The sequence below is a fragment of the Hylobates moloch genome, unplaced genomic scaffold (assembly GCF_009828535.3).
Source record: "Hylobates moloch isolate HMO894 unplaced genomic scaffold, HMol_V3 SCAFFOLD_12, whole genome shotgun sequence".
NCBI lineage: Eukaryota > Metazoa > Chordata > Mammalia > Primates > Hylobatidae > Hylobates > Hylobates moloch.
In genome coordinates, this window is record NW_026652287.1 from 92,558,003 (window position 1) to 92,569,955 (window position 11,953).

Below are 11,953 nucleotides of genomic sequence, written 5' to 3' on the forward strand. Positions count from 1 at the left end.
GGCGATTCCTCAGGGATCTAGAACTAGAAATACCATTTGACCCAGCCATCTCATTACTGGGTGTATACCCAAAGGAGTATAAATCATGCTGCTATAAAGACACATGCACACGTATGTTTATTGCGGCACTATTCAAGTATTTCTTAAGTATCTCCTGAGAGCCAGGAACTCAGCAGGCCCTGCAGATACAAAGATGAATAAGAAACAGCCGTTGACCTTGGGGAGCTCTTAGAATAATGAAAGATCAGTAAATCCTCTGTCAGAAAAGCCCTGGGACTCTGAGTTACTCAAGGACATTTCAGTCTGCTCAGGGCTTGAGTGGGCGGCAGTGTTCAGGAGGAAGCAGACACCACTCTGCCTTGGCTAGAGACTCCTAGACCGGCTGAGGCCAGGCAGGTGGGGACTGACTTCCTGTCCCCATGGAGGGGCCGGAAAAGAGAAAGCGCTCACCATCCCCCTCAATTCCCATCCCAGCAGCCAAGCCCAGAGCTTCAGTGACGAGCATAGGACTGACTCATACATAATAGAGAAACCTTAAAGAGTGAATGAATGAATACACAAACAATAGTAGCAAATACTTACATAGTTATGCTACATAACTAAGTTATATATTTAAATGCTGGCCGGGTGCAGTGGCTCATACCTATAATCCCAGTACTTTGGGAGGCCAACATGGTAGGATTGCTTGAGGCCAGGAGTTCGAGACCGGCCTGGGCAACATAGTGAGACCCAGTCTCTTATTAAAAAAAGAAAAAAATAGGCTGGGCGTGGTGGCTCACACCTATAATCCCAGCACCTTGGGAGGCTGAGTTGGGCAGATCACCTGAGGTCAGGAGCTCGAGACCAGCCTGACCAACATGGAGAAACCCTGTGTCTACTAAAAATACAAAATTAGCCAGGCGTGGTGGCACACACCTGTAATTCCAGCTACTCGGGAGACAAAGGCACGAGCATCACTTAAACCCAGAAAGTAGAGGTTGCAGTGAGCCAAGGTTGCATGACTGCACTCCAGCCTGGGTGATGGAGTGAGACTCTGTCTCAAAAAGCAAAAACAAAGCAACTATGCTTCCACCTTTTTTATTTTCTGACTTGTAACTGCCATCTCTTGTTCCTTTTTAAAATATTTTTCTCATTCCTTGGGCCTATTAACTTGACTAATTAGATACAGTACATGGGCAGAGCAGCTACAGAGTAGGAAAGAGTAAATGAGGACAAGAGAGAGATTGAGCTCTGGAGTGACAGACCTAATTCCAAATCCTGGCTATATCATTTATAAGCTCCGTGAACTTGGAAAAATTAATGTTTCCGCATTTCCAAGTAGGAATTAGCTGACCTATCTCATAGGGTTGCTATGTAGAGAAAAAACATAGTATGGTGCCCAATATATAGAAAATGCTTTAAAATTGTCAATTATTGTATTAGATTGTCAGTAAAAAAAGAGCTATTCTTGCCTATATATTATACTCTCTCTGAATTGTATTTTACAGGCCTAGCTTAGGAGGTCCTTTTATTTATAAAGTCCCTTGTACCCATACTACAAACCAAATGGAGCAAGGATGCCTGGAGTAACCTGGAAGCACAATTATAGTTTTTGAGGAAAATGAATTCCAAAAACCAGCCAAGAACAATGACCTGACCTTTAAAGCCTCACTTGCTACAGGGAATTTATAAGGCAAAGAATTAGAGAGTAAAACACAGCTAGCTTTTTTTGTTTTCCCCAGAAAGTCATTTTAATCGATTTAAGTCCTCTCGCTGCAGAGAAGCTGGACAGAATTTTATGGCCTCTCCTTAACAGACTTTATTTTTTGTAGTAGAATTTAGGAATTATGATGTTTAGATTGTTATGAGTATAATCTGTGATACTGGGGTAGTTCTTGCAGTTAAGAAAATAAGTATTGTATTCACCTGGATTCTGAAAGCAGCCCAACCCCCCTCAGATAAGCCTGAGTTAAACTAAATTCAACAAATAGGAATATGACAGCAGACAAGCATCAGCTTAATGATCAGCAAGAATCTGTCACTTGCTCCCTTTTTCTCTTCCCTGAAGTACTTGATATGGGCAGGAGACAGCCCTGGCCTGTTTTTGTTTGTTTGTTTCTAAACACTGACTATAGAAAGAATGTATAGGGCGGGCGCGGTGGCTCATGCCTATAATCCTAGCACTTTGGGACGCTGAGGCGGGCGGATCACGAGGTTAGGAGTTCGAGACCAGCCTAGCCAACATAGTGAAACCCCGTCTCTACTAAAAACACAAAAAAATTAGCTGGGCGTGGTGGCAGGCACCTGTAATCCCAGCTACTCAGGAGGCTGAAGCAGAACTGCGTGAACCCGGGAGGCAGAGGTACAGTGAACCGAGATCCCGCCACTGCACTCCAGCATGGGCGACAGTGCGAGACTTCGTCTCGAGAAAAAAAAGAAAAAGAAAAAAGAATGTATAAGCTTCAGGACTGTGTTGTATTAATAATTCAAAGAAGAGACTTTCATTTTAAGCACTCCTGCTATATTAGAAAAAGAAATCTGCTCTCCCACTATCTTTTCTTTGAGACCAGCTAGGAAATGACAGAACAGGCTTTCTTTTGCAAACACAGAAACCATGCCAACGTCTCTTTTTGTTTTTACATTTCACCCAGTTTGGTGGATGCTGGATTTTATTTGAGTGGTTTTTGGCTTTTCTTGGCCTGAAGTATTCAGGTGGCTTTGTATTTTTGCCACATCTTGATTTGTTTATAAACTTTGGTTGGATGTGACTTCTCTTTAAACACAAAAATAAAATTTTTTAAAGGAGTGGTGAGGAACAAAAAAGAAAATATATTGTTTTGTATATTTTTATTATCTATATTTTCACGCACAAAAAAATCTACCTCATATGTTTAGCTTGTTCTACGAGCAGGGGCCCCATTACTTAAGCCATAGTTGCATTTCATCAAGTATCAGAAGTCATTAGCTAAGGAAGAAAGGGTTTTTATAGTAGAGTAAGCTTTATTTGGATATAGTAGTGGGGTCTTGGCATTGAGATAAAATTTTAAAAAAAAATTATAACCTACATAAACCTCCCACCCTCGTTAAAACAAAAGCCAAATAGAAAACAAACCCCAGGTTCTTGTACTAAGAAATTGTTTGGATTTCATATGAAATGATTTGGCTTTTTGTCTTTGTAATATCTTTTTCTAGTCTTTGGGCTGAGAAATGCTTTTCTTATACAACATGAAAACAGATATCGGCAGTGTATAGCAGCATTCTTATTACGAGCCCAAACGGAAAACATCAAAGTATGTATTTTAATTTTGTAGGTCTTTGATTCTTCAGAGTTTACGTAAGCTCACCCCATGCCTCTTAAGTAACAGTGAATGGAAAGTTTTGTGTTTTTCTCTCACCCACTTGGGAAGGGCAGATTTGGGAGGAGGGGAGGGGTACATCTAGTCCATATAATGCTCAAAAGCCTCAGTATTGACAATTTCCTCACACTTGCAGGGTTGAGGAACAATTTCCTCACGCTTGCAGAGTTCTCCTGCAGAAGCTCAAGAACTGCTGTTTCTGTAAGAAATGGGGGAAGAATTGATTTGGATTGCATGATGAACTTTTAAGATGCTCCAATCAATTTCCCAAAGTGCATATAATAGGATATTAGCTTAAGGAGGGCCTGGTGCAATAATGATCCCTGTCAAGTCAGCTTGTCAACCTTTGAAAAACTGCCATTGTTTTTACAGCTATGGAGTTGAAAGAGCAGCTGCCTGACTCTGGTTTCTCTGTCTTCGAAGTTTCTATTTTTGCATTTCCCCTGGTAGGCTTTCATCATAGCTACAATGTGGCCAGACAACAAATGCAATATTCAATTTCCTGGGTCACTGCCCTCAGTCTCTTTCAAGTTATACTACAGGTTAAGAACTTGTTTCCACAGAGAATAGAAATTCCAGCAATGCCACTTTCAAACTACATATATTCTCAGTGCTCATTTTTCTAATGAGTTATCATTGACTATTGTTTCTTGATTACTCATAACTGTTATCCAACATGCATACCACACTCATTTAGCCCATCTGCATTTTCCTGTAAGATTAGAATATTTATATTAGATGTAAGAAAGAAAATGGGAAACATATGCCAATGTTTCATTAGTCTTCAGTTTTAAAGAGCTGGTCAATAAATATAGCAGAAAATATTAGCCCAAATATGTGAGAAATTGTCAGCTTAACATTCTAATCTCTATTTATGTATTTTTTTCTTTTTTCAACAGAAAACATGGATGGCACAAATAACAACTGCAATTTCTTGCTTTACCAAGAGTCAGGAAACCAAGAAAATATCTTTATTCACATTGCCTGCAGAATCCTCTGAAATTTAGGGACCTAAAACAAGTGGCATGCCTTTTTAGAAGATTAGCGTTTAAGGTATTATTTCATTCAAACTTTTATAACACTTAGATAGTGATAAGCTAGAAGGAAATTTGCATTTTAAAGAAGTTTCAGAATTTGAAAATTTGAGCTAGGAAAATCCTCAGTATAGAGGAATAATGACTGCAACAAATTTGAACTCTGAGGAATTTCTTGACAAATATATACTGACATCCAGATTACCTTCTAATGCTTCCGTCAGGTTTGTAAGAGGTGTGGGTGAAGAAAGGTGCTAGTTTGTGAATGATCATATAAATGGAGTATCAGAGGGAAAACAATGTCCACTGCTTGCGTCCAATATGAACTCCAGTATCTTACTCTGTATCGATAAAATAATGAAACCAATTTTCCTTCATGGCTTGTCAATCAGTCTTAACCGCTTTATAGTCCTACCTCAAACATAATGATCTTTAGATACAAAGCTTCATCGTTCTTTTAATATACAAAGCAATAAATAAGGACTACATTTAAATAGCAGTTTTAAAGTTCCTATTCTCAAACTCATCTCAGGTATACTTTATAGTACTCTAACGTGGAAGTAGAAAATCCCAAAGACTAAATTCCACTACTTTAAGATAGGAAGAAAAAAAAAAATCTGGCTTTCACCAGTTAACACTTTTGCATGGCTTTTCTTGGCCTGTCGTGAAGTGTACAGATTTTCATATACATAGTAAGGTATCTGTCTCTTAACTTTATTTTTTGAAGAATGATGGTGTTTGCCATAAAAATATTTTCTGGTTTTTATTGGGGTGTGTGTGTGTGTGTGTGTGTGTGTGTGTGTGTGTGTGTTAGCACAGTACAGTCACTTAATTTTATTTGGCAGGACTTCAAATTTCTTCAGAATTTTTATCATGAAAGGCAGTTTGAATAATTATTATATTATTATGGCAGTATATATACTATTAACTACATTCAAGGAACTAGTTCTTAGGGTCAGATTATTGCATCAAATAGAAGTCCACAAACTTCCATTTCAGGCTCGTACCTTTTGCAATTTGCAAAGTGAAAGTAGTAAATTTATCAAATTTGGCTGCAAGACAACTGAAGCCTTAGCTGATTTTGTTAAGCTGAAGAATGGGATAGAGAGGATAATGTTTGGGCAAGTCATGTGCACAGTAATTCTTTGAGGAAAGTGAACTTTCACCAGGCAAACAGAGCAGTAAAGACAAGTGCAGCAGAAAGGCTTTTGTAAAAGGCAAGCACTATTAGAATGGAGACTAATAATCTCTTTATAATAATGTCAGACATTTAATAGAAGAAAAAATAAAAGGAAAATCTGGAGGACAGTAACTATTGTTGATAGCTAAGAATAAATGAGGTGGGGAGAAGGCAAAGGGGAGAATAGACTTCAAGCTTCAAGCGAATTCCTAGAGATGGCATCTGGATGGGACTGAAAGCAGTTATGTCCAGGAGAATACAATATAGATTATGCAAGAGAAAATTTTATAAAGAAATTTCTGGCTGAAAAAAAATTTTTAATTAACAATCATCTTGCAAATGTGTAAATAGATATAAACCAACCTCAGAGGTGAGCAGTGGACTAGGACGAGGTGACCTCTCAAATTCCTTTAGTCCCATGAATCCAGCAACCACAGACTTATATGTATAAAGGTAGTTTTCTCCCTCTGAATCTCATTAAAGGGAGAGACAGACTGACTAAATTAACAAAATACGTAAAACAGCTCAAGAATACGCTGCACATAAACTGGAATTCTATAAAGCTCACAAAATAACATGTCTAATACACAATCTATTAGATGTTTGAGGATATGCACATTAAACTCTTTGGAGGGTTCAGAATGAAGCACATTCTAATGAAGGGATAGTGCGGGTCAGAACAAAAACCATTCTAGAACCGTAGCTCCCAGGAAGAAGAAATAGCGAAAAACAATGGCACATTGGGCCTTCCAAAAAGTATCTTTGGGGAGGGGAGGGAGAAAAAAAATAAAAATAAATAAATAAATAAATAAATAAATAAATAAATAAATAATAAATGTTTTAAGTATCTTTAAATGATCAGCTAGGTATTAAGCACAGATACACAATGAAATAAGCAGTTAATTACATATTTTTTATATGTTTTTAGTTTTGTTAATTCTCTACAATATTAAATGGAATGTCTAAAGCAAAATGGCATTAATAATTTCTCTTGAGATCAGGAATTTAATTACTATTCTAAATTGAACAACATTAAAACACCACTGTCTATATCCAAGTGCAAAGTCCTAATATTCTGTAAATAAATTAATGCAAAATGGTTAATACAGTGTTCTCTCTTTTGTTAGAGAAAACAATTTATAGTCACAGAATACAACTAGTTTAGAAAGAAATGTTTTTAATATAATATTTAAACATATTAAAAAACAAAAGCAACAAGTCAATAAGGATCCTTCCATTGTTCTTTATACAGATTTAAATGCTGTCATGTACTTTATCAGTTATATTTATAATTAATAACCTTCCAATCACTGAGTTTAGAAATTGCAGTATTTACTGAGCTAACCTTTCTCACAAAATAAGGCACAACTACATGATCACAAGTAGTAAACACAATACAAATAATGAACCCAAAAACTAAATGAGAAAATGTTCATGCAAAAGTATCTACAGAAGTTATGAATATATGATCCAGTTCAAGGAATTACAGAATGTCATATACACAACTGCATTGTGTTACAATAAATTTATTACTTCTACACAGAAAGAACTTAGTGACTTCTAATTCTATTTTATACAATTTTACATAAATTTAGTAAGTTTATGCACAATATTCACATCTGCAACAATAACAAACTGATCATTAAAATTCAGGCTAAGGGCAATTAAGACACAATAATGTGTGGCACACTATAATTACAGAATACCATTCATCAAGCTCATGTCTAGGAATACTATAATGGTGGCACATTTAAATCTTATGGATCAAATCATCCATGATTTTATAGCCAAAGTGCATTTTTTTTAAAAAAAAACTCCTATAGTCAAACAGGTCATGAATATCAAAATATATGATCATAATTTGCTCTCTACTTAAAAGCTAAACATTTTTATGCAAATGTAAGGTTAAAAAAAGTGGCTTTAAAGTTCTCAAAACTATATAAAATAATCATAAAGACTTTTTAAGAGAGATGGGAAAATAACAAATTTGGCAGTTACTATTTAACATTACTCTCAGGAAACTATTAAAGTAGATAATTCCACATTAAGAGGTAGTTGAACAAAATGTTATTTATACACTGCATTGAGGTTTTTGTGTTTGTTTCCCTCATTTTTTCTTCAAAGGAACAAATCCTATACCAGCAGCTTTGTCTTCTATTAAAAAAAAGTCTGTAGGTATAGTTTATTGTACACTAACCCAGCAAGACTTAATTTTAACTCACATTCTGTGCCGGGGTTTGGAATTTACTAACATTATGTCAATGTGCTTTTCATTAAAGCCAAGAGCTGTACATGCCAGCTTTAACTCACTGACAAAATAATAGTACCAGCAAACATGTAAAATGTACAGCCAATAATAAGGACTTCAAAGATGACTTTTTAATTAAAAGGAAAAAAATTTAAATTTTTGTTTCCAAAACACATTAAATTGGGGAGAGTTAGTAGCAAAAAATGTTGGGTTTCATTTATATTATCAGTATAGTAGCCTATGGTAGGTAAATTACTCGGGACTTATGAAATGAAATTAGATAAAAATGAGAAAATCATTCAAACACCTATATATGGTTACTTGTTGTCTTACAATTTTTTTGTGAATATGTTGGGGGTAAAGCGAAGACAGACAGAAGGCCTGGAGGGTGTCCAATTAGGAGACAAAGTGAACAAATATTAAAACCCAGATTTCTCATGGAATTTTATTATCTCAAAAAAAAAAAAAAGTGGTGCTGTGAACATCTGTGTTTTTCCAGCACACTTATTAAGTTATTTATATGTAAAAGTATAGAATTAAAACTATTTGGAAGGATTTATAAGTATATAAAAATGCATAAATAGTTCAGTTTATATTATCCAACTATTATTTTTAATAAAGAGCCACTGTATTTCTTCATTATATATGCTCAAGGATATATGTTTATCCAAGTCCAGGGACTTAATCAATGTTCTTAATACCTAATGACAACAGGGTTTACTTAAATTTTTTTTTAAATAATTAAATGAATATGTAGTGATCTCTTTCAGTTTACATACATTGTAGGTATAGCATAAATATAATTTCATTTCAGAATATTTGAAAGCAAATGCATATTATAAACTGTTTATCATAAATGAAACATTAACTGTTATAAAATGATTGCACTGAATGAATGTATAACTACATTTCTTCTCTAGAAAGATTAATAAACCAATATTAATAACTTCTCTCTTGAGACGTTTTACAATTTTCCAAATTAATAAGACTATGCTAAATTAAAGTTCCATTCCATTGTTCAGCATATAAATAAGCTAATTCTTAATTATCCTTAAGGTGCTTAGCTATGCTGTTTCAGTTTTTATTGTAACTCTGGGATTCCTAAATATATTTGGTTTTGGTGATACTCTATTTCTAGGTGTTAATTACTTAAAGGGAATTTCACAACATTATTTTTGCAAAGTTAAAAGTAAACTGGGAACAGTTGATATGGAACACCAAATTCAGAACCATTTTAACTTTAAGTCAATTTTACAACTTTTAAAAATTCTTCCCAATAGGGTAAGAAATAGAAAGTAAAATATTTAATGTCTTCTTACCATTTTATATTTTGTTTTCACCGATAAGACCACAGCAATATTAGTTACTAGCTTTTAAGATGCAAAATTATAAAACAAATACATGAAGCTGACCTATGCTTGAAAAGGTTAAACCAAATAAAGGAAAAAATCAGATCTATGTAAAAAGCAAATTCAGGTTCCTGAAGACGCTAGAGAGACAAAATAAGGGTATGATATGAAGGCTGATCTCAAAAGACTTCCCACTTACAAGAAACCGAGAATAAGAACATTATACAATGTTTATTATTCATCCTCCAACTGACAGCGAGGGTAAGAAGCTTTCTAAGATTCTAAATGGACAATATGTGGGAGTTTAAGAAAGAGACAGAAAAAGACAAAAAGAAAAATTAACCCTATTCTTTGAAATACAAGCCCAGATAACCATAAGTAAGCAAATTGATTTTACAAAGGTTTTTACAAAATCCACCCAAGAAAATTCAATTAATATTGTTAAAACAAAAACCATTTTTGAATTCATATTACTACATATTTTAAGATAAACTGTATTTAGAACACCCAAGTAGTAAATTCATAACATAACAATGCAACTGAGCTATGAACCTACATATAAGAGAAAAAGGTAGAGGAAAGTGTTACAGTTCTGTGCATAACTTCACAAAGAGAATATTTAATATAATTAATGTGCTATTGTGCAACAAAAACAGCAACAAGTGATAATATCACCCATGTACATTTTTGTACATTAAATTTAGGAGAAAGAAGTAAGCTATGGAATTGCATTCTTCATTTGTGAATGATGAAATTATATTAAAAAAATACATTGCTATTTTCTGTCCAAAGTTTATTTACATTTCACTGGCTAATTCTAAACTTGGCATGAAAGCTATTCCAGGGGCTAAACGGGAAAAAAGTAATGAAAGATGACAAGCCCAAGTCTCACAAAAATAGAAGAGTTTTACTTGATATCCATAACATTCCAAAATATACTAATTCCTATTTGGTCTAGTATTGCAACCAGTGTCCAAACCAAATAGTAGTCCAAGACCTCTATTAAGTACATTTATTAAAAATCTAATGTTAGTGTAATATTACTCTGAAGTTGTGATAACCCATTATCCTTGCAAGTCATTGAAACATGCATCACAGACACGAACAGGCTTCTTGGAGGAAGGAGTTAAGGCATTTTTGGCTGAACATTCAGCACAGAAGATATTCCCACACTGTCGGCAGTGATGCTATAAATGACAAAAATGAAACAATTTCAAAAATAAAAACTATACCAAAAGTATTATGAAACTACATGCATACCACCAACTACATTGTGAAGGTACATTAGCTTTCAAGTCATTGGTATATTATTTAATGATATGTTTCAATATGTTAATCTCTTTGTTATAATTAAATTGAATGCTTCCTATTTATCAAACGCTATGCTAAACGTTTTACGTAGAATTTATTATGGAACTCTCAAAAGAACCAGAGGAGGCATTTAAAAAGTTTTTATAAAGTATCTCTATCAAATGAAAAACTATTCCTATTTGCCAAATGTTTCAGGCACTAATGTCTCCAAAAGAAATATAAACTTAAGTCATAACACAATGGTAGTATTTAGAATATATTTTTAAAATACCTCTGCTTTTTCTTCCTTTAAAGAACCCAATGATTACTGAAACGTGAGTTTAATATTGGTGCACTGATTCAGAAAATGATTGTCCCAGACAGTAAGTTGGAAGACAAAGACTGAAGTTAAAAGTAAAATTCAAACACATATGCTAACCAGAAGCGAGACTGCATGAAGTTAGTTATTCTATGTTGTTGCTAATTAAAGTTTACTGATAAATAGAAAATTATTCTGTCAAATGAAGGACTATTTTGATGGTTAAAACATTAATTATCAGTGACAAATGAAATCCAGAAACATAGTTATATGAACAAAATTATTTACCCGTCTCACTGTTACTGAAAAGCCTTTCCCACAGGCCATACAGTTTTGTACTTCATTGTCTTCGGCCCACTTTCTATTCAATGCTTGTGTATGTTTGATCTGTTTTTTAAAAAAGTATCGATACATTATAGTATTCAACATTTTAAAGAATGCTAGATTATTTCTAACTTGCTGCCAGAGTTCTATAAAATTTTGACTATATGACCCATGAAATAAAATTTTAAAAATCAGAAATACACTGGTCAGCTTCTATTGTCAAAAGTAGCTATATTCATAAATCTGAATGACAAAATAAAATTAATCGAATTTTATTCCTGAAACATCTTGCTAACCTTTGCTGATTTCCAATCCTTTCTAAACATAATGATGAATCTTTCCTGGTGACTCTGAGAATATACTCAGATCGCTTCTTTAACACATACTGACTCATATATTCTTTGGTATTCTTGAATTTTGTAGTTCTTTCCGTATACTAACAATTAATGAATGACATGGCTTTCTAATGAATCTCTGAGGTCTCTGAAATAAGTTCTTTACTTTTATATTTATCTACAAAACCTACAATACTGCTAAACAGACAGTAGCTATTTGAAAGTATTGATAAAACATGAGATTTTTTAAAAGTTAAAAATATTCTTTTCACTAATAAGCCAATTCTAGACTAAAAAACTGCCTCATATCCATAGGTGACTGACCTGAAGTGATTGGTTTTCTCTGCCCAGCTCCTGCACTGCTGCAGTTGTATTATCCAGCTTTCTCTGCAATTCTAATACTTTGGTTTGAAGCTTTTCTATTTCACCTTCTCCTTTAAGACATCTGGAATAGATTGCAAAGAGGTAATTAATTTTTTAGAAAATCATTTAATGACCCTTCTAGGGTATAGATAATGAACTACTTTAGTAATTTAAAA

The 11,953-nt window shown here is 34.0% G+C and overlaps 2 protein-coding genes across 3 annotated transcripts in view; one reads left to right on the forward strand and one right to left on the reverse strand.

The window, feature by feature from the left end:
- Positions 1 to 11,760, forward strand: part of PLEKHG7 (pleckstrin homology and RhoGEF domain containing G7) — a 73,725-nt gene extending 61,965 nt beyond the window's left edge. Inside the window, exons 16-18 of the mRNA XM_032170895.3 lie at positions 3,172 to 3,269; positions 4,235 to 4,388; positions 11,730 to 11,760. Coding sequence (XP_032026786.2) covers positions 3,172 to 3,269; positions 4,235 to 4,342 — 206 coding nt within the window. The 3' untranslated portion in view covers positions 4,343 to 4,388; positions 11,730 to 11,760. The remainder of the gene's footprint in view (positions 1 to 3,171; positions 3,270 to 4,234; positions 4,389 to 11,729) is intronic.
- Positions 10,033 to 11,953, reverse strand: part of EEA1 (early endosome antigen 1) — a 153,920-nt gene continuing 151,999 nt past the window's right edge. For both annotated transcript variants that reach the window (XM_032170894.2, XM_058424977.1), the window contains 3 exons: positions 11,739 to 11,859; positions 11,044 to 11,142; positions 10,033 to 10,333 (listed from right to left, as the gene is read on the reverse strand). In XM_032170894.2, coding sequence (XP_032026785.1) covers positions 10,211 to 10,333; positions 11,044 to 11,142; positions 11,739 to 11,859 — 343 coding nt within the window. In that variant the 3' untranslated portion in view covers positions 10,033 to 10,210. The remainder of the gene's footprint in view (positions 10,334 to 11,043; positions 11,143 to 11,738; positions 11,860 to 11,953) is intronic.